The sequence below is a fragment of the Rhinoderma darwinii genome, chromosome 10 (genome assembly GCF_050947455.1).
Source record: "Rhinoderma darwinii isolate aRhiDar2 chromosome 10, aRhiDar2.hap1, whole genome shotgun sequence".
In the NCBI taxonomy this organism is placed as follows: Eukaryota; Metazoa; Chordata; class Amphibia; order Anura; family Rhinodermatidae; genus Rhinoderma; species Rhinoderma darwinii.
This window is the reverse complement of record NC_134696.1, coordinates 26,311,031-26,338,538: the sequence shown is the minus strand read 5'-3', so window position 1 is coordinate 26,338,538 and position 27,508 is coordinate 26,311,031. Positions and strand designations below refer to the sequence as shown.

Sequence of the window (27,508 nt, the reverse complement as noted above, 5' to 3'; positions counted from 1 at the left end):
GACACATGCTAATATGGACAGATGATTAAGGTGCTTGAGGCCGGATTAAAGTGGTTTTATTTAAATCAAGTTTAATAATTTTGTAATAAGAAATGAATGCACTTTCTAAACTACATTGTGTTTTGATTGCTCATGATTTTCAAAATCTCTGTTTGCTTTGAGTGGATGAAAACATCCTTGTTTACATCCAGAAGCTGGAGGCCCGCTGCAGATGTATTTATCTCACAGAGGAGTATCCACAGCTCAGCTGTAGGTCAGGATCAGTTTCCCGCCTCTGGATGTAAACAATAATGTTCCTATTTAACTGACAGCAAGCCGGGATCTTTAGGTGATCCTAAGTGATAACCCATGTGGGATTTGTAAATGGTGGGTGTTGTGGTTGTCACTCTCCGTTCCTGGAAACAGATAAAATCCTAAAATTATTTAAATCGCTGGGATATTCCATGTAATTATGATCGGTGGGGGTTCGACCTCTGGGACCCCCACAGATCCTGAGAACTAAGGGATCACGGTCCCTACAGTTTCTTCCCTGTACATCGGCGCTTCCACCGACCTCCAAGTCTTTCTTAAAGTGAAGCTGACAAAGAACTTTCATTCTGAGGATCGTGGGGGTCTTGACAGTCGGACCCCCACCAATCAGAATGCAATGCCTTAAATAAATGCAGCCCCTACCCCTCCTAGCATAGGGTAGTTTTTGTACTTAGTGATGTAGTAATAGTGGGATATAGGAGTGATATTGTTCTTCCTTTTCTAGAGTTATGCTGACGCCTCGTCAAGGATTGCCCCGTATAGTCCTTAAAGGGATATTCCAAGGAGCCAAAGTTGTGCGTGGACCTGACTGGGAATGGGGGAACCAGGACGGTAAGTCTAATGACAGTGCCAAGTTATCCACAAGAGATTTAAGCTTTATTCACATTTGCATCGTGGCTTCATTTTATAACGGAAACCATGCTCGGTGCCGGACAGACGCCAGCGGCATTGACTGACAATGGGGTCCGTCGGGTCCCCACCGATATATACTGTACAGGTAACATTAATGTGGCTGTGACATCGTATGTCTGCCGAGCTGCTTTTCTCCTTCCATGTTCTCCGCACTCTGCCAATCCAGCTTTGAGCTCATGTGGGACTGTCTGGTTGCTAGGGATTCACTACCTGACCGCCACAGTAATTACATGGGGTCGTCCAGAGGCGTTTTCCTAGCAACCAGTCTGCCTTTGACTACTCCGGTGCTTGCTAAAAATTAAGAGGGGGCACAGAGGCTTGTCAGGAACACCCTGGAATATACCTACCATATCCACAACAGTCATAGACGACATGTTATTGGCACATAGCAGGAGTGGCGGGCAACCCAGTAAGCGGTGGTGCTGGTATGGGCAGTCATAGATATGGTAAGTTTATTAATGCCAAGCCGCTTAACCTTTAGCAAGGACCTGAGTAATCTGAGACAGACTGGATCGGTAGGGGAACCCAGAAAACCCCTTTGAATCGTGTATATAAATGTATAGAAACGTCTCTATACTCTCACCTAGGTGGAGAATCTAAGGTCGGTCGAGTTGTTGATATACGCGGTTGGGATGTGGAGACGGGACGCAGCGTGGCAAGTGTTACCTGGGCAGACGTGACCACTAACGTTTACAGAATTGGCCACAAGGGCAAAGTAGATCTGAAATGCATCGCCGATGCTCCAGGAGGACATTATTACAAAGAGCATTTGCCCAAGCTTGGTATGAGATCATTGCACTTCCCAATATAGCAGAATTCCCAATTACAAATCTCCACTGCTAATACTTACATGTTATTACAGGCAAACCTGCAGAAATTCAGAGGAAAGAGAGCTCCGAACGGCACCCATTCCAGCATGGCGACAAAGTCAAATGTCTCCTGGATGTGGAAATCTTGCGGGAAATGCAGGAGGGACATGGCGGATGGAACCCTAAAATGTCAGAGGTAATTGGCAATTTTGTAGCTCCTGATTTTAAATGGGCCTGACCTCTGCCCACAAGACGCCCAAATTAGTGAAAGGTGCATGGAGAGCATTGTTCAACCCGGATCACTTGTGATGTTTTATTATGTCTGTCATTTAGTAAACCGTAGATTGTATGGCAGTCTTGTATAATTGTTCTATACATGATAATGGGGGAGGGGGGATGGCTCCAGTCTCTTATGATAGAGACACTAGGTCCAATCAGAATTCAGTTTTCATTTTTCTAGGACAAGTAAGACATTGATAGAAGATATCTGATTGGTTACACTGAGGCTTAGTGTCCGTTACATAACTGAGGCGCCAGAAAACCGTCCAGAAGTGTTGTCATAAGGACACAGGCAGAGAAGATCTTCTAACAGGCGGCCTATAAAGAGGACTTGACATCTCTCCTGACATGTTTTGTTTTAATAAATACTTACATTGCCCTTAACATAAGAATTCTGCGTTGTGCTGTTCCTCTGTAATGCTTCATGGAAATGTCTGACATTTTTTTTTTACAATTTGGTATTACCATTCCCCTTGTCAAAGGGGCGTGTCCCTACACAGTCCAATCAACCGCTTGCAGTTTCAGACTAGGGACACTCCCTGTTAACAGGGAGAATAGTAACACCCAGTTGTAATTTATTTTTGCATTTCCATGAGGAATAAGAGAGGAATAGCACAATGCAGAGTTCTGAAAAAAGTTACATTCCCTATGAATTAACAATTCTTGAGCAACTATTTACTTAAACAGATGTCAGGAGAGTCGACATGTCCTTTCTAAATCCTGTCTCTTATAACTTGGCTGTTTAATTTTATTACATGGAGAGGCTGTAATGTAATTCTCATTTCTGGAACATCTGTGTCCGGATAAAGCCATTTATTTTAGGACTTCTATAAGATGCGCTGTCAATGGGCAGATAGTGGATGCACTTGCACATCCAATTGGGGGCCGACAGGTTTACCCATGCTGTACGATAATTCTGTCACATGACCCCTTGCTGTGCTTCTAACTGGACGAGGGGATCACATGACTGTTACATCAGGCTGCTTAAACCTATTGTTATATAAGCCCTAAAATAAGAGCGGTGTCTGGTGACAGATGTTTATTGTCCTCATTGTTATTGTTTCTAAACTTTTTTGCTTCTTTAGTGGTCTATAAGTTTTATTGGATCTGCAGTTTATAGGTCAAACAGGAACTGTTCACCGGATTACAGAGCGGGGAGATGTCCGAGTTCAGTACAACAGCGAAACGCGCTGGACCTTCCATCCTGGAGCTCTAACAAAGGTACCTGGAGAACAAAATACAATTGTACACGTGTGACCCATTGCTGATGTTAAAGGGTTGTACAGCATTAGACAAACATGGCTGCTTTCTTCAAAAAACAGCGCCGCACCTGTCCACGTGTTTGTGTGTGGTATTGCAGCTCCGCTTTATTCACTTCAATGGAGCTGAGCTGCAATACACAACCTTTGGACAGGTGTGGCGCTGTTTCTGGACAACCCCCTTACATAGAGATTTGAGGTGTACATTCCTCTCCTGACATCATAAATAACTCAATGTACGGTATGTTTGGTGCACATTACACACACTTAAAGGTGCTGCCGCTGTGGTGATGATATTCACAAATGCTTGTGATGTCATATAATTACTGATCACTATTAAATCAGATGTTTTATAATTTGTGATTTTGATGTTTTATAGATAGATAGATATGAAATTCGGAGATGATGGATGGAGGGATAGGGAGATGGATGGAGGGATGGGGAGATGGATGGAGGGATGGGGAGATGGATGGAGGGATGGGGAGATGGATGGAGGGATGGGGAGATGGATGGAGGGATGGGGAGATGGATGGAGGGATGGGGAGATGGATGGAGGGATGGGGAGATGGATGGAGGGATGGGGAGATGGATGGAGGGATGGGGAGATGGATGGAGGGATGGGGAGATGGATGGATGGGGAGATGGATGGATGGGGAGATGGATGGATAGGGAGATGGATGGATGGGGAGATGGATGGATGGGGAGATGGATGGATGGGGAGATGGATGGATGGGCAGATGGATGGATGGGGAGATGGATGGAGGGATAGGGAGATGGATGGAGGGATAGGGAGATGGATGGAGGGATAGGGAGATGGATGGAGGGATAGGGAGATGGATGGAGGGATAGGGAGATGGATGGAGGGATAGGGAGATGGATGGAGGGATAGGGAGATGGATGGAGGGATAGGGAGATGGATGGATGGATGGATAGGGAGATGGATGGATGGGGAGATGGATGGATGGATGGATGGATGGGGAGATGGATGGATGGATGGATGGGGAGATGGATGGATGGATGGATGGGGAGATGGATGGATGGATGGCTGGGGAGATGGATGGATGGATGGATGGGGAGAGGGATGGGGAGATGGATGGAGGGATAGGGAGATGGATGGAGGGATAGGGAGATGGATGGAGGGATAGGGAGATGGATGGAGGGATAGGGAGATGGATGGATGGATGGATAGGGAGATGGATGGATGGGGAGATGGATGGATGGATGGATGGATGGGGAGATGGATGGATGGATGGATGGGGAGATGGATGGATGGATGGATGGGGAGATGGATGGATGGATGGGGAGATGGATGGATGGATGGCTGGGGAGATGGATGGATGGATGGATGGATGGGGAGAGGGATGGGGAGATGGATGGAGGGATAGGGGGATGGATGGAGGGATAGGGAGATGGATGGATGGAGAGGGAGATGGATGGATGGAGAGGGAGATGGATGGATGGAGAGGGAGATGGATGGATGGAGAGGGAGATGGATGGATGGAGAGGGAGATGGATGGATGGATGGATAGGGAGATGGATGGAGGGATAGGGAGATGGATGGATGGATAGGGAGATGGATGGATGGATAGGGAGATGGATGATAGAGAGATGGATGGATGGATGGATAGGGAGATGGATGGATAGGGAGATGGATGGATTGGGAGATGGATGAATAAATGGATTGGGAGATGGATCAATGATACAAAATGTACAAGTGTCACAAATCCTAATAAGATATGACATTGGACCCAGTGGTTTCTGCTGCAGTTGATTTTCTCATTAGTAAAAGATAAAGAAACGCTGCCAAAACCAAGATCGGATCACATTTTCTGATGCAGAGAAAACATTGTATCTGACTCCTTGACTTATCCATGAGTGTAATGGTAGTTGCACCTGAGCATTTTGTGCCCTGGCCCTTGATGCCCCGTGGTGCCTCTGCTGGAGATGGTGGGTGTAGCGTGACTGGCTCATCTCCTCACATTTGTGCAGCTCCTTCCTCTCGGTGGTGTGATCATTGTGTTCATGACCTAGTGCTTCCCCCTAGTGTCCAAGTATGAATTACGCTTTACATTCTCCAAAACGCATTGTATATTTTATAAGTTGCTCCCTTTCCATTGTACAGAAGATAGAAAAAGCTTTTTGTTTTATTATTTTTCTTTCCTTTTATAGCACAACAGCATTTGGGTTGGTGATGTTGTGCGTGTGATGGATGACATGGATACAGTCAAGAAGCTGCAAGTTGGTCATGGGGAATGGACAGATGATATGGCCCCTGTGAGTGATGTTAAATAGCAAGCACTAAAACTACACAGTGCTGCTTAGCAGCATCATGTAACTCTGTGCAGATTTGTCAATTCCTCATCTGTCTGTTCTTTACTTTCAGATCAATCGCCATTTTGAACAAATTAGACAATCCATCAATCATAGGACAATGGGGCTGTATTGGGGTATATTCACATGCAGCAGATTTGTTGCAGAAATTTCTGCAACTGTCCCATTTATCGCAATGGGATTGTAGAAATCCATGCATATGCTGCAGAAACAACCCCATTCACATCTATAGAAACTGTTTGAAGTAGCAGACATTTCTGCAACAAATCTGCAGCATGTGAACATACCCTAAGGGGGACATATCAAGTGCTTTTGGACATGTCAGGGCAATATGCTGATCAGGAAAGACCACCTATATACGTGGAAAGTGGCATTGTTCACACTGACAGACTATGAAGACCCGATAACAAATGCATCAGTTTATCTCTGTTCTCAAAAACCTGGACCATAAGCTTAGGCCAGGAGTATAAATTGCCCTACTGGTAGTTTCATGTAAATCTGTAAGGCCCCATGCACACAACCGTAGATTTCGTCCCTAATTACGGACCCATTCATTTCTATTGACCACGGACACCTTCCCGTATATTTGCGGGAAGGTACTGGGCCGTAGAAAGCCTCCGCAAAAGATAGAACATGTCGTATCTTTTGCTTTTTACGGACTGTGCTTCCATACTCTATATGGAAACATGGGCCGAAAATACGGATGACTGTCCGCTTCCGTAATCGCGGACTGTGATTACGGGGACGGCCCTGTGCATGAGGCCTAAGAGATTACTGCACCCAGGGGTGTAATAATAGGAAGCACAGAGGCTGCATTCACCTCCAGGCACTTATTTATTTCGGTTACTTACACAGCACCAACATATTCCGCAGCGCTGTACAGAGCTTGTCCTCACTCACTGTCGCAGTTGGGGCTCACAATCCAAATTCTCGATCTGCATGTCTTTGGTAACTTGATATTATCAGGGGTCCTGTTACAGGTACTTCGTCAGTTCCCAGGGGTCCTAGATCATTGAGTTTTACCTCTGACTTCTGCTTTCAATATGATGTCTTTGCTGTCAGCATATGAAATACAGTAATTATAGTATGTACTGGTCATAGATATATGTAAAGGAACACTCCGGGCAAAACCGATACTGTGATATTCTTAGTACAGAACCCGAGGGGGGCGGAGCATGACACAAGGATTCAAAGAGCACCATACAGAGAATCCCTGTGTCATGCTCCGCCCCCTAAGGCCCTGCACTTGGTATAACACAGCCAATGTATCAGTTTTAGCTGGAGTGTTCCTTTAACTGTAGGCTTATAGCACCAGAGACCCTCCTTTGGTTGTGCTATAGAAGTGGGAGATGATTTATTTCCCTGTTTTCTTAGGAGAAATCCACCAAGAGAGATGTAAAGTTCTGCTCAGTGTTGTGAGCCTTTTGCACACAGTAGCGCGCGTCCTCAGAGTAACATGCAGCACATAGAAAGATACAAATTAGGGGATGAAATTTGTTCAAAATGGTTGATAGAAGTTCCAATAAATTTCTTAAAGCCTTCTCCTTATTTTCTGTATTTTCATCACGCTTACTGGTAACGGCCAAGAAGCTGATCTTAGATATCCGTGGAAACCACAGGGTCGCGTTAGTTCGCCTTTATATTGATTGGTGGCCACGGGCAACACCGCGGTCTTGTTTGTTCTAGGTTTATAAATCTGTCCTCTTGTCTTGACATGTAAAGACATAAAATGGATTCATCACATTGTCTACATTATATTCTTTGCGAGGAAGCTGGGAAACCTCATAGCAGCCCCCGTCTCTTCACGCTAACACTAATCACTATTTTACAATCCCCATTCTGTTGTATCAGGCACTAGGCCAGATTGGCAAAGTCATCAAGGTGTTTGAGGATGGAGACATGAGAGTTTCTGTTGGCGGACAGTCCTGGACCTTTAACCCCGCCTGCCTGACTTCTTATCAGAGAGAGGACGATGCCAACTTGATGACAACCGAAAACGCCAAGGAACCTAAACGTAAGTATAAAAAAAAGACACAAAAAATATTAAAGGTAAAGTTTAGCCCCCCATTGTAGTGGTTTACGGCTTGGTTGGTTACACCCAAGTTCAGATTTCTGCCTAACAACAGACACCACTGCCCGTGGGCGACTCCGCTCAAGCTCCACGTTCCATCAAATGTCCGTTTTTTGTTTGTCAGGTACATTGGTTTCCATCTTAGAGAAGATACTTGCTCAGAAGACGGATTGTGAAAGCCCAAGCTCCTTGGTTATTGAAGCGGCCCAGGGAAACACAGGCCGAGTGAGGGAAATGCTCCTGAAACACCCGGACAAGGTACCTCTCGTAATATGTAGACTTACTATGACATGGTATAATTGTCATCATTATCCCTGCAATCAGAAAAATCATTGGATTAAGTCCCTATTCCCAGTGGATTCCTCCTCGTAGAATGACCCTTTTACTTGATTGACCGTGGCTCGGTTAGACGGACTTGGCCGCCCTCCAGCAGGATTCCTCCCTTTTTAAAATGAGGCAAACCAGAACCCGGCCTGCTCCACGTCTGTCACTCTGGCTGATTAAAAAGAAGTTTCAAGTTCATTACGCTTTGACCCACATCAATACGAGAATAGAAGTGACGGTGTCACCCTTGGCCAGAGTCCCCTCCAGCTGATATTCAGCAGAAGGCTGGACACTAGTTTATTGGACCGCTTCATATTTCCAGGAATACCTGGCAAGGGTTAAAAGAGGCCCGATTCCCATTCAGGGACCCGGTTCCCTACAAAATGCTCGTAAGGCCGAATTCAGACGACCCTAGTATACGTCCGTTTGATTACCATTGAAACAACGGCCGTCATAGGGACGCATGTATTTCAGTGGGGCCGTCTACACGGCCGTTGTTTTAAGAGACCATCTGAAGGGTCCGTTGAAAAATAGAACATGTCCTATTGTCGTGGATCCCTTGATAGACTCAAGTCTTTGGGGATCCGTAGCTGTTTTTCACGTCAGAGTTTGCACTCATTTGTGTGAATCTGGCCTAAGGTTGATGATTGCTGCTCTTTTTCCATGATAGGTGGATATAAGGAATGAAGGCAGGACCGCCCTGCAGGTGGCATCCCACTTGGGACACTTGGAGGTGATGAAGGTCTTGCTACAAGCCAACGCAAACATTGACCTGAAGGATGACGAGGGGGATTCTGCTTTACATTACGCTGCTTATGGGTAAGATGTGTCAAAGTGAAGCGAGATGAATAAATGTCTCGCTCCTCCCCAGGGTTTCACTATATACCTGCTTCTTTGAGCTCGTGGCAGCGGTATATACCGTAGGGAATAGAAACTGGTATTTAGAAGAAACTGTACTATTCAGCGTCATCAGTATTGTATCTGGTAGAGGACGGATGGGGCTGGATAATTATTTTTAATAAATCCCTATTACTATTGACATAATTAATGCAATTGCACACATGAAACTCTCCACAAAGTGTCCATCAGGGGGCCATAGTGCATAGTATATTCAGATAGCAGACCCTTCACCTGACGGAGCCCTCTAGGCCCGTGATGGACAACCCACTACATTATGGTGACCTCATATTGGTCGTAAAGTTGGAAGAGATTGGAAATTCTCATTCGTTGCCTGTTTTCCGGTTTACAGAATCTGCTCCATAACATTTGTCATTTATTCTCAGAAACCAGGCCGCTGTCGTCAGAGCTTTATTGGCCAACGGAGCCAACGCGGAACTAATCAACAATGCCAAGTGCTCTGCTCTTTACATCGCGGTCAATAAAGGCTTCATGGAGGTGGTGCAAGTCTTATGTATTCCTAATTCTGCCATCAATTTGCAGGTGAGTGTTTTTTTTTTAATGCGAATTGTATGAGTTTGGTGTAAAACAACCACATACATTACACTTAGCGTAAAATATCCAACCCCCCCCCTAGGTGCTGTATCCTATATGTAAGTATCACAGGGAACCCCTCACCAGTGCGTGTCCTCTCTATCAGCAGTGAGAAGTCCTGTTGAAGTTTAAAGAGGCTCTGTCACCAGATTTTGCAGCCCCTATCTGCTATTGCAGCAGATCGGCGCTGCAATGTAGATTACAGTAACGTTTTTATTTTAAAAAAACGAGCATTTTTGGCCAAGTTATGACCATTTTCGTATTTATGCAAATGAGGCTTGCAAAAGTACAACTGGGCGTGTTGAAAAGTAAAAGTACAACTGGGCGTGTATTATGTGCGTACATCGGGTCGTGTTTACTACTTTTACTAGCTGGGCTTTCTGATGAGAAGTATCATCCACTTCTCTTCACAACGCCCAGCTTCTGGCAGTGCAGCACTGTGACGTCACTCACAGGTCCTGCATCGTGTCGGCACCAGAGGCTACACTTGATTCTGCAGCAGCATCAGCATTTGCAGGTAAGTAGCTACATCGACTTACCTGCAAACGCCGATGCTGCTGCAGAATCATCTGTAGCCTCTGGTGCCGACACGATGCAGGACCTGTGAGTGACGTCACAGTGCTGCACTGCCAGAAGCTGGGCGTTGTGAAGAGAAATGGATGACACTTCTATACACAACGCCCAGCTAGTAAAAGTAGTAAACACGCCCCGATGTACGCACATAATACACGCCCAGTTGTACTTTTACTTTTCAACACGCCCAGTTGTACTTTTACTTTTCAACACGCCCAGTTGTACTTTTACTTTTCAACACGCCCAGTTGTACTTTTGCAAGCCTCATTTGCATAAATACGAAAATGGTCATAACTTGGCCAAAAATGCTCGTTTTTAAAAAATAAAAACGTTACTGTAATCTACATTGCAGCGCCGATCTGCTGCAATAGCAGATAGGGGCTGCAAAATCTGGTGACAGAGCCCCTTTAACTAGTGCGGCACAATTGTCTCTCCCCCTCTCTGACTTTCAATATTCACCTTTTAGAGGAGTCAGGACTGTGGCGATAAACAGGCAGCACACACAAAGTCGTGAGACAACCCATAGCCTGCGCAGGAGGTTATCAATCCCTATACAGCTGCTTCTAGTGCAGGGGTCAGAAACCTTCAGCACTGCAGCTGTTGTGAAACTACAACTCCCAGCATGCATTGACAGCCAAAGGCTTTATTGTTCCAACAAAAGTTTTCCAGTGCATGCTGGGAATTGTAGTTTTACAATGGCTGGAGTGCCAACGGTTGCTGAGCCCTGTCCTAGTGGATATATATATATATATATATATATATATATATACACACCCCATCACCCCTGATGCAGTGACTGAGAATATGCGCAGTGTACATGAAGTTACTGATACCACAGTGCAGGGATACAGAATGCCATATAACTTTCTGTCTATGCTCCCAGGACTTACATGGGGATACTCCGCTGCACTACGCCATTACTGCAGATTATAGAAGCATCATTGAGATCCTTACGGATGTACCGAACATTGATTTCACCATCCAGAATCAGCAAGGCTTTAATCTTCTACATCACTCCGCTCTGAAGGGAAATGTCTTGTAAGTTTTTTTTGTTTTTTTATCTTCTGATCTCCATTCATCTACTGACAATAGAAAACATCAAAACGATATATTACTGATTCAAAGAATCTATTTGGGTCTTATATCGACCAGACAGATTCCCTGAAGTGTTTGCTTGGAAGATTTTAAACACATTTGTATGTTTTAACCCCTTCCCTCTTTAGCCACTTTTGACCTTCCTGACAGAGCCTCATTTTTCAAATCTGACATGTGTCACTTTATGTGGTAATAACTCCGGAATGCTTTCACCTATCCAAGCGATTCTGAGATTGTTTTCTCGTGACACATTGGACTTTATGTTACTGGCAAAATTTGCTCGATATGTTCAGTATTTAATTGTGAAAAACACCAAAATTTAGCGAAAAATTGCAAAAATTAGCATTTTTCTCAATTTAAATGTATCTGCTTGTAAGACAGGCAGTTATAATACACAAAATTGTTGCTAATTAACATCCCCCATATGTCTACTTTAGATTGGCATCGTTTTTTGAACATCCTTTTATTTTTCTATGACCTCACAAGGCTTAGAACTTTAGCAGCAATTTCTCACATTTTCAAGAAAATTTCAAAAGGCTATTTTTACAGGGGCCAGTTCAGTTGTGAAGTGCCTTTGAGGGCCTTATATATTAGAAACCCCAAAAAAGTCACCCCATTTTAAAAACTTCACCCCTCAAAGTATTCAAAACAGCATTTAGAAAATGTCTTAACCCTTTAAACATTTCACAGGAATTAAAGCAAAGTAGAGGTGAAATTTACAAATTTCATATTTTTCTGCAGAAATACATTTTTAATACAATTTTTTTTATAACACAGAAGGTTTTACCAGAGAAATGCAACTCAATATTTGTTGCCCAGTTTTTGCAGTTTTAGGAAATATCCCACATGTGGCCGTAGCGTGCTACTGGACTGAAACACCGGCCTCAGAAGCAAAGGAGCACCTAGTGGATTTTGGGGCCTTATTTTTGTTAGAATATATTTTAGGCACCATGTCAGGTTTGAAGGGCTCTTGCGGTGCCAAAACAGTCAAAATCCCCCAAAAGTGACCCCATCTGGGAAACTAGACACCTCAAGGAAATTATCTAGGGGTGTAGTGAGCATTTTCACCGCACAGGTTTTTTACAGAAATTATTGGAAGTAGGCCGTGAAAATTAAAATCAACATTTCTTCAAAGAAAATGTAGGTTTAGCGATTTTTTTTCTCATTTCCACAAGGACTAAAGGAGAAAAAGCACCGCAAAATTTGTAAAGCAATTTCTCCCGAGTAAAACAATACCTCACATGTGGTAATAAACGGTTGTTTGGAGACACGGCGTGGCTGAGAAGGGAAAGAGCGCCATTTGGCTTTTGGAGTTCACATTTAGCAGGAATGGTTTGCGGAGGCCATGTCACATTTACAAAGCCCCTGAGGGGACAAAACAGTGAAAACCCCAAACAAGTGACCCCATTTTGGAAACTATACCCCTTGAGGAAATTATCTAGGGGTATAGTGAGCATTTTGACCCCACAGGTTTTTTGCAGAAATGTTTGCAAGTAGGCTGTGAAAATGAAAATCTACATTTTTTCAAATAAAATGTAGGTTTAGCTAATTTTTTTTCATTTCCACAAGGACTAAAGGAGAAAAATCACCATAAAATTTGTAAAGAAATTTCTCCCGAGTAAAACAGTACCCCACATGTGGTAATAAACGGCTGTTTGGACACACGGCGAGGCTGAGAAGGGAAAGAGCGCCATTTGGCTTTTGGAACTCAAATTTAGCAGGAATGGTTTGCGGAGGCCATGTCACATTTACAAAGCCCCTGAGGGGACAAAACAGTGGAAACCCCCCACAAGTGACCCCATTTTGGAAACAACACCCATTGAGGAAATTATCTAGGGGTATAGTGAGCGATTTGACACCACAGTTTTTTTGCAGAAATTATTGGAAGTAGGCCCTGAAAATAATAATCTACATTTTTTCAAAGAAAATGTAGGTTTAGCTAATTTTTTCTCATTTCCAGAAGGACTAAAGGAGAAAAAGCACCACAAAATTTGTAAAGCAATTTCTCCCGAGTAAAACAATACCCCACATGTGGTAATAAACGGCTGTTTGGACACACGGCAGGGCTTAGAAGGGAAAGAGCACTATTTGACTTTTTGAGATCACATTTAGCAGGAATGATTTGCGGAGGCCAGGTCACATTTGCAAAGCCCCTGAGGGGACAAAACAATGAAAACGCCCAAAAAGGGACTCCATTTAGGAAACTACACCTCTTGAAGAATGCATCTAGGGGTGTAGTGAGCATTTTGACCCCACAGATGTTTCATAGAATTTATTAGAATTAGGCAGTGAAAATAAAAACAGTCCTTTTTCTTCAATAAGACGTAGCTTTAGCGCAAATTTTTTCATTTTCTCAACAAATAAAGGAAAAAAAGAACCCAACATTTGTAAAGCTATTTCTCCCGAGTACGGCAATACCCCATATGTGGTCATAAACTGCTGTTTGGGCAAACGGCAGGGCTCAGAAGGGAAGGACCGCCATTTGGAGTGCAGATGTTGCTGGATTGGTTTCTGGGCACCTGTGGGCCCAAAACAGTGGAAACCCCCCAGAAGTGACCCCATTTTGTAAACTACACCCCTCAATGCATTTACCAAGGGGTGTAGTAAGCATTTTAACCCTGCAGGTGTTTTGTAGAAATTAGTGTGCGCTCAATGTTGCAGAGTGAAAATGGGATTTTTTTCCATAGATATGCCAATATGTGGTGCCCGGCTTGTGCCACCATAACAAGACAGCTCTCTAATTATTATGCGGTGTTTCCCGGTTTTAGAAACACCCTACATGTGGCCCTAATCTTTTGTCTGGACATATGACAGGGCTCAGAAGTGAAGAGTACCATGCGGAGTGGAGGCCTAATTTGGCGATTTACAAAGTATTGGTTCACAACTGCAGAGGCTCAGATGTGAAATAATAAAAAGAAACCCCTGATAAGTGACCCCATTATGGAACTGCACCCCTCAAGGCATTTATTAAGGGGTGTAGTGAGCATTTTCACCCCACAGGTCTTTTCCATAAATGAATGCGCTGCGGATGGTGCAAATTAAAAATTTATATTTTTCCCTAGATATGCCATTCAGTGGCAAATATGTCATGCCCAGCTTATGACGCTGGAGACACACACCACAAAAATTGTTAAAAGGGTTCTCACGGGTATGACGGTGCCATATATGTTGAAGGAAACTGCTGTTTGGGCACGCTGTAGGGTTCAGGGCCGAGGGAGCACCATTTGGCTTTTGGAGAGCGGATTTTGCTTGGTACTATATTTGTTTGAGTATTGCTGGTGTTTTATAATGTGGGGGTACATGTAAGCGGGGCGGAGTATATAAGGGGCATAGTCAGGTGGTATAAAAAAATAAAAATAATCCATAGATGTGTGTTACGCTGTGAAGCAATCCTTTCTGCACAGGCCGGTGTCGCACTGATAAATGGTGTCATTTCTTATCCCCCTTTTGGTCCACACTCCGCGCCTTTGTAGTTTGGGGAATTTTGCTGGGAAAGTATTATCCTGGTATAATACGGGCACCGTCGCTTCCATCGGATATGATTGGGCCCTCCCTTCCTGGTTCCCTAATTTCAGGTCCTTGATAAATCGCCTCTTGAAACAGAAGAAATGTTCTCCTCGGGCACAACTGCATATTTTTTTATTTCCTGACTTATTGGAGCCATAACTAATTTTATTGTTCATAGACGTAGCGGTATGAGGGCTGGTTTGTTGCGGGACGAGCTGTAGTTATTATTGGTACCATTTTGGGGTACATGTGACTTTTTGATCACCTTTTATCCTATTTTTTGGGATGCCAGGTAAACCAAAAAACGCAATTCTGGCACAGCTTTTTTTGGTTTTTTTTTATACAGAGTTCACCATGCGTTATAAACTACATGTTACCTTTATTCTGCGGGTCAGTACGATTCCGGCGATACCTCATTTATAGAACTTTTTTATGTTTTACAACTTTTTGCACAATAAAATTACTTTTGTAAAAAGAATGTATTTTTTCTGTCGCCAAGTTGTGAGAACCATAACGTTTTAATTTTTTTGTCGACGGAGTTGTATGAGGGCTTGTTTTTTGCGGGACGAGCTATAGTTTTTATAGGTACCATTTTTGGATACATGCGACTTTTTGATCACTTTTTATTGTAATATTTGTAGGGCAAAGTGACTAAAAAACAGAAACTCTGGTAACGTTTTTTACGGGTTTTTTTTACGCTGTTCACCGCGTGCAATAAATAATATAATATTTTGATACCTCCGGTCGTTACGGTCGTGGCGATACCAAATACATATGGTTTATTATTATTTTTCAATAATAAAGGACTTGATAAGAGTAAAAGGGGGATTGTGTGTTATTTGATTACTTGAAACTTTTATTGTTTTCAAACTTTTATTTTTTGCACTTTTTTTTACACTTTTTTATACTTTTTTTACACTTTTTCTCAAGTCCCACTAGGGGACTTGAAGGTCCAACGGTCAGATTTTTTTTTTTCTAATACATTGCACTACCTATGTAGTGCAATGTATTAGATCTGTCAGTCATTCACTGACAGCAAGCCGATTAGGCTTCGCCTCCCGGCGGGGCCTAAATCGGCTTCCGTAATGGCAGAGCAGGAGACCATTGTGTCTCCTGTTGCCATAACAGCAGTCGCCAGTCCCGATTGCCTGTCAGGGCTGGCGATCTGCTTGTAACCGCTACGATGCAGCAATCGCTTTCGATTGCTGCATCGAAGGGGTTAATGGCAGGGATCGGAGCTAGCTCCGGTTCCTGCCGTTACAGGTGGATGTCAGCTGTACAGTACAGCTGACTTCCACCGCTGATGACGCCGGATCAGCTCCTGACCCGGCGCCATCTTGCCGGCAGCTACGGAAGCCGATCAGGCTCCGCCGCCGGGCGGATCTTGACCGGCTTCGGTGCTAGGCAGACCGGGAGGCCAGTATTAGGCCTCCGGTTGCCATTGCAGCCACCGGAACCCCGGCAATTTCATTACTGGGGTTCCGATGAGCTGCAAACACCTTAAGTGCAGCGATCGCGTTTGAGCGCTGCACTTAAGGGGTTAATGGCGGGGATCGAAGCTAATTTCGGTCCCCGCCGTTACAGTCGGATGTCAGCTGTAAGATACAGCTGAGATCCGGTGATGATGGGACCGGCTCAGCTTCTGAGCCGGTGCCAAACGTTTGACGTACATGTACGGCAAGATGCGGGAAGTCAGTACTTTCCATGACGTACATGTACGTCAAATGTCGGGAAGGGGTTAAATGTGTAATACCTTCCTCCCACTGACAGCCTAATCTGAAGCTACTTGTGATGTATAATGTTTCATTCTCGCCCACATTGCAGTCAAAGGGGCGTCTGGTTTAGAAAACTAATTTTTAAATACACTATTTGGTTATTGTGATATAGTAGTTTGGGATTGTCTTAAATTAAGTGGAGCAGAGAGAAATTACAAAGGGAGGCTCTCTCTTTTTGGAAGAACCAACATGTCCGCTCATTGATTTTAATGGGACGTATGTAATGCTTCATTTCCCCTGTGGTGGCGCTGCAGGGGAATTGAACACTTGCTGTAGGGTTCCCCTGCAGATTACAGCGGAGCGTTACTGTAGCAGGATACTCTGATCAAACTATTGCCAGGGGACTCTTCTCACAAAAAGGGATTATCCATTGGACAAACCCTTGAAGAGAACAATAACCGGTTTTAACAGGGGTTGTCATTTCCTATCCCCTATATATGCATGAATGGAGGTTTTCTAGACGCTCAGAGCAGTTTAAATCTGGCGCAAATATTATTCAGGTCAGGACTGAAATGTCAAAATCGGCAGTAGAGCGCCTCAAAACTTTACAGAGCCCCACATCCTCTTCTTCATTTTGGAAATCCTGTCGGGTTACTTTAAAAGGCAGGAAGCTACATCTCTACATCTCTTCCATGTTTGCACAAGTGATAAGGAGACCGGGAAGGGCCAAATGCAAAAACACACAATTCCCATATGTAAATGTGCTCTCAAAAAGTCTTCTGTATTTCAGAAAGTTTCTTTAAATTAGACAGGACTTGCTGTGCGGGTAGAGCCCGGATAATGAAGATTATTGACACATTTCCAGCATCCGCATCCGGTTATGTCCAGAACCGAAATATCATCCCTCGTTTATGCAACATGTCATTTTTAAGCCACAAAAAGCACATGGCTCTCTATACGGCAGCCTGCTATTCACCACAAGCTGGAAGGAGAGGATTCAGCCGGAGAAGAAAGTCCGGTGGTTTCCACATGTGTTGTAGATCGGAGTAGTGTGCATGTGATAGAAGCAGTGTAGTAAAAAAAAGCAAAACCCATAAATGACATCCATAGGGTAAGTTCACACAGGGCGGTTACGCTGCGTAAAGGTTTAAATGGGAAATGGAGACGGTTTTTTCCCCCCGGCTGTTTTTAGCTGCAGCTGAGTTTGACCTGCACTTCTATGGGCTGAGGGTCTTCAGAGTCCACTCTATAGCACGTGTGTAAGGCCTCACGCACACGAACGTGTTTATGCGGCCGCAATTCACCCACAAATCTGAGAGTGAATTACGGACCCATTCATTGCTACGGCACCATTCCAGGCCCGCAAATATGAGCCGCAGAAACAAGACAAGGACATGTCTTATTACGGCCCGCAAATTCGCTACGGACTTGCCCGTAGAAGTGAATGGGCCCGTGGAAACTGCGGATACACCTCCGTGCGACATCTGTTATTTGCAAATTCGCAGAAGTGTTGCTAAGCCACGACAGGACGGCAGCATCATTGTTTTCCTTGCACTTTTTTTCATATGATCCGCATTTTGCGAATGACACACGGATGGCATTTTATCCGCAAAATACGGACTACGGTCCAGGAATTTGCGGACCAAAAAAAAAATACTGCTACGGTCGTGTGCGTGAGGCCTAAGATGATTCTTACATCACATTAAAAAAAAAAGAACTTGAATTCAAGAAAAACCTCGAAACTCCGCACGGATAATCCGCAGAATTTCCATCCAGCTTCAGTGTATGACGTCCGGTAATACAAGTCCCTCATTAGTCCGTAGGATCAAGCACAGAGGTGGAACGACAGGGCCCCAATGCAAAATCTGTGACCGGGCCCCAATGCAAAATCTGTGACCGGGCCCCATATGCCATTGATACTACTGGTGTGTTATGTGTCCCGTGGGCCCCCTCTGGCACCGGGCTATAACTGTGCCCCTCATCAAGTAATATTGGTCGCTCCTATTTGTTTGTCTTCTGGAAACTCAAATGACCCAAAACTTTACTCTTTCCAGTTATTCTCCTAAACCAGCGTCCAGATTATGTTAGAAATAACTTGTGCTGTGAATATGGGATGAATCCCTCTGTAAACATGAATGGCCGGGATTTAGGGCTTAATATTACAGGCGATGATCCAAGCACAATGTTTATGTAAGGGGAGGACGGCCGGAGCGTCAGGAGGATTTACACACTTTGTATTTGCACGGTGCGTAAACAAAATAGCAACCACCACCGGGCCAGTAAAACGCCGGCCGAGTCCAATTCACTCGCCAGTTGGAGAACGGGTTGTGCGTGGAAGGCGCGAGTACGTGGTCACAGACGGTTTACAGGCCACACGGCTCCTCTGATGTCAGTCATTGTATTTTTGTTTCCGTATTAACCTCCTTCATAATTTATTTCCATGGCTAGAAAATAATGGAGGAGAAGGTCTGTTTTGTTTTTTGGGGTTTTTTTCTGGAGTACAAGACGAATATTTCATAAGGTTTTTTTTTTTTTTCGCTTTTTGACAAATCAATGTCATATTCTTACGTAGCTGGTTTACCTCCAGGAAACGGATTGTGTGGAGAACGGGGTCTCACTTTTAGGATCCACTCACCCCCAATGTGCTGTTTATGGCAAAGTCATCGCAATTTTTACAATTTGCTCATTCATTACCAATTAATGGATGTCCATGATTAGGAATAGGCAACCTTGTGGTCCTTCATGACTGAGAGCGGTGATGGACAGAGTTCTCATCTTACCCAATGGGAATATTCTGAGCAGAATATCCCTATATGTAAAGGGGCTGTCAAAATCTACCCAACCTCTTTTAAAAGGTAATATGTCAGAAGATCAGGGTTCGTGTCGGTCTCCACAGATCACTATATCCGTTATGCTGATGGATCCCTGTAATGGGCATGTGTTTATCAGTGGGAGTATCATTAGTATAACTCAGAGATTCACGTCCTCAGGCCCCCACCAGTTGTTTTTTTTAGCTCCGCTTCTTAGAGCAAAGCTGTGATCTGTGAATACTGTTTAGCTAAAGTGTCTACAGGAAGTCGGTGGTAGTCTGGGACACGCCTCCTGCCTTGTGATTGGTTCAGACTGCTGCTCCCTCCACACCGCAGCTCGGCCTCTTCAGATTGCTGTGTATAAACACAAATCTATCACCAGCTCACCAGGAAGTCCGCGCATAGAAAACTGATTTCTATTATAACAAGGGCAGAATGAATATAAAGTAAAGATCACTAAACCACCAGTGAGAAAAAGATGATCAGGTAACAGCCATACATATACTGGGGCACTCAAATCTTTGGAGACACTTTTTCGAAGGGTGGGAAAGCAGTGATGACCTGCTGCTGTTCATATATACTGATTATTAAAGGGGGTGTCCAAGTTTAGAAAAAAAAAAAAGTCCTTTATTTTTTTTTTTTAAACAGCGCCCTTGTCCATGGTCTGTGTCTGGTACTGCAGCTCATCCCTATTGAAGGGAACGGTGTTGAGGTGAAATACCAGAAACAGATCCTGGACAGCCGTATTAAATAAACGTGGCCATGGACAAGTATTGCACTTTATCTGTATCTCGTCATTTTATTAGACAACAGGATTGTGTGAACACACAAACCAAAAGCCTTTACTCCCACTAAGGCCTTATTCACACGAACGTGTTTAACGTCCATGATACGCGCGTGAAAATCACGCGCGTCGCACGGACCTATGTTATTCAATGGGGCCGTTCAGACAGTCCGTGATTTTCATGCGTGTGTCCTATACTTGGCCGTTTTTCGCTCATCACGCACCCATTGAAGTCAATGGGTGAGTGAAAAGCACATGCAGCACACGGAAGCACTTCCGCGTGTCGCGCGTGATTCGCGCAACAGTAGATCAAGAAATGAAGGGAAAAATAAAACCACCTCCTTCATTTCTTTTTCTAAACATCAAAACCGTGTGTCATAAGGATGGCATATGCGGGAAAATCACGCAGCCACGCACCAAACACTGATGACACACGGAACTGCAATGCGCAAAAAACGCAAAGTTTTTTGCGCGTGCAAAACGCACACAATAGTGTGAATAAGGCTTAAAGAGGCTCTGTCACCAGATTTTGCAGCCCCTATCTGCTATTGCAGCAGATCGGCGCTGCAATGTAGATTACAGTAACGTTTTTATTTTTAAAAAACGAGCATTTTTGGCCAAGTTATGACCATTTTTGTATTTATGCAAATGAGGCTTGCAAAAGTCCAAGTGGGTGTGTTTAAAGTAAAAGTCCAAGTGGGCGTGTATTATGTGCGTACATCGGGGCGTATTTACTACTTTTACTAGCTGGGCGCTCTGATGAGAAGTATCATCCACTTCTCTACACAACGCCCAGCTTCTGGCAGTGCAGACACAGAGCGTGTTCTCGAGAGATCACGCTGTGACGTCACTCACTTCCTGCCCCAGGTCCTGCATCGTGTCGGACCAGCGAGGACACTGCAATAGCAGATAGGGGTTGCAAAATCTGGTGACAGAGCCTCTTTAACTGTGTGGTAATCATTTTATAAAACAAAAAAAACTTTCTTGATCACTAATACAAGATACATTTATTGAATGTATTCACCACATACAAAACAGACAAAATTGTGAGTTAAAAAACGTCCATGGACGGCCAGTAATTGGCGATATTTATATAGTGTTACTAATAGGGTGACGGATATTTCAGGGAACATCCCTATTGTCTGAAATCCTGAAGAATTTGGAGAATTTATTGAATAACTAAATGGCGAATGGAGGCAATCCTCCCAATAATACCATAAACGAATATACTAGGACTATAGACTAATGGGTTATTAGATAGTTCATGGAGGCATTTCTCCTAATGGTACAATAAGGTGGTAACAAGGGAGCAGTCAGATGTTGCCCTATAATTATGGACATGGAAATTGTCACAAGATCAAACCATTTTCTACGTAAGAAGGTGGAGGCGTTCCAGGTGGAGGCGTTCGTTCCTCCCATTGATGCGAATATACGTGACCAATTACAAGTATTGTCCTAGAATTCTACTGTCCCAAACGCGTCAGGATAAGGGAGTCAATACTAGAGAATGGAGACTTTGCAATACAAACCGCTATCTCCCCTGAGGACGCCTCTATAGGTGGTGAAACATGCAGGGAGGCAGATTTAGGAATCTTATTTTAATTCCCAAATCCATGTAGATTAGCCTGACAATTGGTAGGTAGGTATTTAGGGCAGAGAAAGAAACGGGCATTGAGCTCCGCTCGTCGTATAAATAGGGGGAATGCCTCCATTCTCTAGTATTGACTCTTTTATCCTGGGGAGTTGATCTTCAGGATACATTTCGAACAAGAGAGATGTTCCCTGAAATCTGTTACCCTATTAGTAAGGCTACAGACGAGCGTTTCCAATTTGCGCACATAAAAAAACGCAGCATTTTTCCTAAATTTCTTGTCCATGTGCGTTGCGTATTAGCATCAGTGCGCTCTGCGCGTGGCATGCGTTTTTCACATCCGTGCAAGCACTTAATTTTTTATTTCTTTCTCTGCTTTTTAACGCGTGTATTTGGCGCATGAAACACTGACCGCACATGGATGTCGTCCGTGTGCTGTCCGTGGTTTTCACGCGACCATAGACTTCAATGGGCGACAGGGCGCGTGACACACAACGCATGTGTGAATGGCCCCATTGAAATTAATAGGTCCGTGTGCTGCGAGTGATTTCCACGCACAGGACACGGACACGGATTACGCTCATCTGAATGAGCCCGAAGACCATATAAATATTACTGGCCGTCCATGGACCTTTTTAACTCCCAATTGGTCTGTTTTGTATGTGGTGAATGTCTTAAATAACTTTATCTTGTAAATTATTACCACAGTTCGTGGGAGTAAACACTTTTTGCTTTGTGTGTTCACACAATCCTGTTGTCTAATAAAATTACGAAATAGTTGCTCCCCCTGTGTCTTATAAGAGACGTTTTCTGACCAAAAGAAAAATGTATTTGTATCTAGGTCAGTGAATAAGCGATATAAAATTCATACCTAGAACGTCACGCGGCGTGACGCACGACAATGTCCCAGCAATGCAACACAGACCATATTAGCAACGTGACGGAGAAAGCAAAGACTCCTAGTCCCTGGATGACATCTCCCGATGAGAAATGAACGGCTTGGTTGTGAAATCGTACATTTTTGTTTTTTTATCAACTTCAATAACATTTTTTCAATCCTACTCACGAACCACAGCGGCAGCTGCCCCCAATCAGTAGAGGAAATGCAGAACAGTCTTAGACGCTACCACAATACGTTTGTATTGAACATGTGCCTTTAAATCCACAGCACAGTGAGCTGATCTCCTTTTCTAGTCGCGATCTCTTCCCATAATGAGTGACCGCCATTCAAACAAATTCATTCCATTTTAATTGCTATTTTTACACAAAAATTTACCTGAGTTTTCTATTGTGTGAAGTCTTTTGCCAGTTTCACACGACCAATGTGCCACCCGTTTATAATGGCATCCGAGTGGCACCCAATAGTTTTCATGCACACATTCACTTTAGCGGGTGAATCGGTTCTGTGAAAACTGACCCGATTCTCCGATCTGTTGAAAGATAGAACATGTCCATCTGTCCACAGATCACTGACGGGACCCGGCCGGCGCACGCTGTCGTGTGCATGAGCCATTTTGAATATTGTTGTTCAGCCATTTCGGAGTTAATGTGATCTCGAACACTGGGTGACAACCACTAACAGCAGCCATTACATCGGACACCAGGGCGGCACTCATCTTTGCATAGGACATGATAGGCCTATATGTGCCCCCCTCACTGCTCTGCCTGTGTAAGACCATGGATTCTGTCTGGATTTAGAAGCGGATTTCTTGCCTAAATCCGGTCAGACGTCGCAGCAATTTTGCCGGCAATGCATGTGTACGTTCCAGAGAAAATCAGCCTGGAAAATTGAACGCCCTGCGGATTTTATGATCTGAAGCATTCTCATTATCCATTGAGCTTCAATGGGGCCAATATGCACATCCGTATACTATGCAATTGGGCACTAATCCGGGTCGTGTTTTCTTCTCCAGAGCTGTAAGAAAGATTCTGCAAAGGGCTCGACAATTGGTGGACTCCAAGAAGGAAGACGGATTCACGGCACTGCATCTGGCCACACTAAACAACCACCAAGAAGTGGTGGACATCTTAATTAAAGAGGTAAAGCCCATTTTCATGGCTATTCGTGATGCTTTGGTTCGTATTGTTGTATTCGGGGAAAGGCTTCTAAGACGTGTCATGACAGACAGATTGCTGGGGTGTCAAAAAAAATAAAAAAGAAGAAAATAGAAAAAGGTGGTCCCACTACTCACTGCCAATAGGGATGTGACCACCACTCTATCATATAGGACATGTCCGGATAGATCTCAAATCTGGCGCTACCCAGTATTTCTATGGGAGATGTTGTCATTTTCTCAGACAGGGACTTGATTGTTCTTATTATCAACCTTATTTCCTGAAAATGCCCCCCCAGGAACCTATGGAGATGCCCCCAGGTATCCGTTATGTCGCTTGTTCCCACTGGATGGATAGACTTCAGTCTCTTGGTTCATTGGGTTCTTCTGTGTAGATAATGAGTGCGCTGGCTTCGTTACTGAAGCTTTGGTTATAGGATAGTTTTTTTTGTTTCACTTTTCAGGGTCGCTGCGATGTCAATCTCAGGAACAACAGAAACCAAACTCCTCTGCACCTGGCGGTGACACACGGGCACATCAACCTGGTGCAGCTGCTGGTAACAGAAGGGGCAGATGTGAATGCGGAGGATGAAGACGGGGATACACCAATGCACATAGTACTTGTCCAGCAGCACATCTTATGCCTGGAGCCGGAGGGCAATGGCTCAACTACTCTTGCCAAGGTACAAGACACAACAATGCACTTGTCTGACAGGCCAGAGCTTTACGGAGATACTTGGGGAAATCGCTTCTTTTTGCACGATCTCAGTGTTTCCCTATGAGAGAATAAATCGCAGGCAACTCACGACGATGGAAAAATATCCAACCATGTCAGAAATCTTGCCATTTTTATTGCAGTTTTCAACCATTGGGAAACATTGAGGTTACTCGTAAGTTACAATAATTCAGCTGTTACCGCGACTCGCCAACAACTTGGTGTTCCCATTCCCCTTAAATGGGGTGTGTCCCTTCACAGTCTGGCTCTATCCAATCAGCGCAGACAGTGTCAGATTGTGTAGGGACACCCCTTACTGACCAGGGGAATGGTAACACTTAGTTGTCAGTTTAGTCATACATTTCCAGGAAGAATGCTTGAGGAATAGCACAATTAAGAGTTCTAAAAAAAAATCTCTAGAATTGTTAGGCAAAGTTCACACTGCGTTTTTTGATGCAATTTTTGAAGTGGAAACCGCGCCAAAAAAAAAAAACGTCCGGAAAGTCCTCCCATTTGATTTTAATGGGAGGCGGAGGAGTTTTTTTCCCTGCAAGCAGAAAAAAACGCTCGTGGGAAAAAGTGTCATGCCCCTTTTTTCAGGTGTTTCCGTCTCTGACCTCCCATTGACCTCAATGGGAGGCAGAGAAAGCAGTTATCGCTGCTTTTTTTGGCCGCTGTGATCAATGGCCGCAGCTGAAAAACGCATCAAGTGTTCTGCCCGCAGGTCAAAATCTGCCTCCACATTCCTGAAGGAATGTGGAGGCAGATTTTTCCGCCTGCAAAAAGTGTAAACAGGGCCTTATACTCCAGTATTTACGAGCACAGACATGTTAGGAGAGCAGACCGATCATCTCTAAACATAATACGGGGACATCCGATGTGTAAGTGGCTGCTTAGGAGACGGTGCAGCATTAGAATTATTAGTTCTTAAAGTGCAATTAAACTTCTAAAAAATACTTTTAAAATGTCGTAGTGACACGTCAGAAGTTATGATCGGTGGGGGTCCGAGTACTGACACCCCTACAAATCCCTAAATTGAAGCGGCAAAAACGCTCAGGCGAGTGATGTACCGCTTCCTTTTTCATCGGCTTTCTAAAACTTTCCTCCAAGCAGCGTAGAGACTCAATAGAAAGTCTGTGAGTCAGTCCACTGCATGCTCGGCTTTCCGAGGAAAGCCAGTCATAAACTAAGTGGCATAGCGCTCCCCCGGGCACTTGTGCCGCTTTGTTTTAGCGATCGGCAGGGGTCTCAGTGCTCGAAACGCCAAAGATCAAAACTTTAGTTACATTTTTTAAGGAAGTTGGTCAGAACCTAATCAAACAATCTTATCATATTTTATCACCCGGCAGCTGCAGGCTACTGGTTTACTTGGAAATACAGAACTAAATGTTGATGCAGCAATCGCCTGCTTTTTATCACTGTCGGGTGCAGACATTAACTACGCCAATCACCGCGGGAAGTCGCCTCTGGACCTGATCATTGATGGGAGGATAGCGCATCTTGTCAAAAGCTTCTCTCAGAAATTCAGGTACCTCACTCAGACATGCTGGGAAAGGCAAGAGGGATCTACGATTATTAAAGTGGTTGTCAGGCTAAGATAACTTCATCTCAGATTGTGGATCCCTCCAGGACTGTGATTATGGGGTCCAGCGAGCCTCCACACTCCAGTTCTTACTACTGGGATCCACAATGAGCAAGTTACCCCCCCCCCCCCCCCCCATTGAAATCACCGGGTGTTTAAAGACTTTAGTGGATGCCAACCATCTTCCAAAGCTGCACTGGAACTAGGGACCCCCTCTTCTAGTGTAACATGTCCCAGTAAGGCATATAGTAGGTGATGATCTTCTATAATACACAATATATAAGACTATGTTTGTTATAGGTTTCTGCATCGTGGTTAGGGAATGGCCGATTTCGCTTGTCCGTGTTACACCTCAAGACCTGGATCCCCTACTGAACCAAACTAATCTCCATAGGGTTATATACCGACTATCATTTACTATTTATTCTATTATTTATATAGTGCCGGTATATAATGAAGAATACGGACTGGTGTTGCCTATAGCACCCAATACAATGCATACATTGAGCAGCCCTATTTATTTACTAGTGTTGAGTATAAAGCCCCCCCCCCCCTTCACGTCTCGGTTATGCATACACATGTGCGTTTACTTCCAAATTCATAGGAATCTAGTTAGCCTGACATTATTTTTGGAAAGCGGGAAGACACTTAAGTGAACAGGTAGATGCAGGTGCAGAAATTGTTGAGCTTCCAATGCCTGACTCGTGCTACTTTATATTGGTTTCAGGGAACTGGCTGAAACGGACTCCTCCACCATCAGCTGCACCCTCCGCAGGGTCCACACTACTCCAAACACAATGACTAACCTCAGCCTATCAAGTGCTACCACTCCTTCCGAATGCCTTGTGTGTTCAGAACTGGCTATGCTCATCAGCTTCTTCCCATGTCAACACAGCATAGTATGTGAAGGTGAGAGGAGATACAAGAATTACTCAGTGTGCAGTTGTACATAGCCCAAGTATTGGAAATCCAGGGTTATTACCATTTACATGTCACAGGAGAGATATTAAAACTGTATGGGACAAATTCCCAAAACTATTTCATATATTACCTGTAGAATTCAATCCCTCAACAATGAAGCACTTTAATGGCTCATACTCAAATGTTAAACTCATTTTGAGATATTTCTGAGTATGCAATAAGACCATTCCCCACGCCAGGCCTGTGATCATTGATTGGCTGCATTCATGTTCCTCGTGTGGGAATGTAAAGATAAGAAAATAATTGGAAATTCCACAGCCGTTTAAGAGGAGGGGGGCAGTACAAGGTTAGTTGATGGCTTGACACAATTAATTTTACTTAAATACTGATTATGGGAAAACCCCTTTATCACCTATCCACAGGATGGGTGATAAATATCTGATCAGTGGTTTCTATCCGATTTCCGGGGTCTGAAGCAGTTTTTGAGAACTTACATGCAGAGCCCAGGCAGCACCGCCAGAGAGGAGTCCGGCGTCCTTATAAGCTGCCGATAGCTCCGCCCACACTCCGCTAGCTCCACCCACTGGTAGAGGTCTCCTTATGCACAGTAATAGTAAGATATCTGTCAATCAGCAGAGAGTGGGCAGCTTAGAAA

The 27,508-nt window shown here is 44.2% G+C and overlaps 1 protein-coding gene across 8 annotated transcripts in view; it reads left to right on the top strand.

The window, feature by feature from the left end:
• Positions 1–27,508, top strand: part of MIB2 (MIB E3 ubiquitin protein ligase 2) — a 111,570-nt gene that overhangs the window by 80,454 nt on the left and 3,608 nt on the right. For 7 of the 8 annotated variants that reach the window (XM_075839597.1, XM_075839591.1, XM_075839595.1 and 4 more), the window contains 14 exons: positions 755–861; positions 1,530–1,724; positions 1,805–1,947; positions 3,144–3,251; positions 5,459–5,563; positions 7,472–7,634; positions 7,816–7,949; positions 8,686–8,834; positions 9,299–9,455; positions 10,963–11,117; positions 23,495–23,621; positions 24,100–24,318; positions 25,700–25,878; positions 26,660–26,841. In XM_075839597.1, coding sequence (XP_075695712.1) covers positions 755–861; positions 1,530–1,724; positions 1,805–1,947; positions 3,144–3,251; positions 5,459–5,563; positions 7,472–7,634; positions 7,816–7,949; positions 8,686–8,834; positions 9,299–9,455; positions 10,963–11,117; positions 23,495–23,621; positions 24,100–24,318; positions 25,700–25,878; positions 26,660–26,841 — 2,123 coding nt within the window. The remainder of the gene's footprint in view (positions 1–754; positions 862–1,529; positions 1,725–1,804; positions 1,948–3,143; positions 3,252–5,458; positions 5,564–7,471; positions 7,635–7,815; positions 7,950–8,685; positions 8,835–9,298; positions 9,456–10,962; positions 11,118–23,494; positions 23,622–24,099; positions 24,319–25,699; positions 25,879–26,659; positions 26,842–27,508) is intronic. The other variant, XM_075839598.1, reaches the window with a different exon arrangement.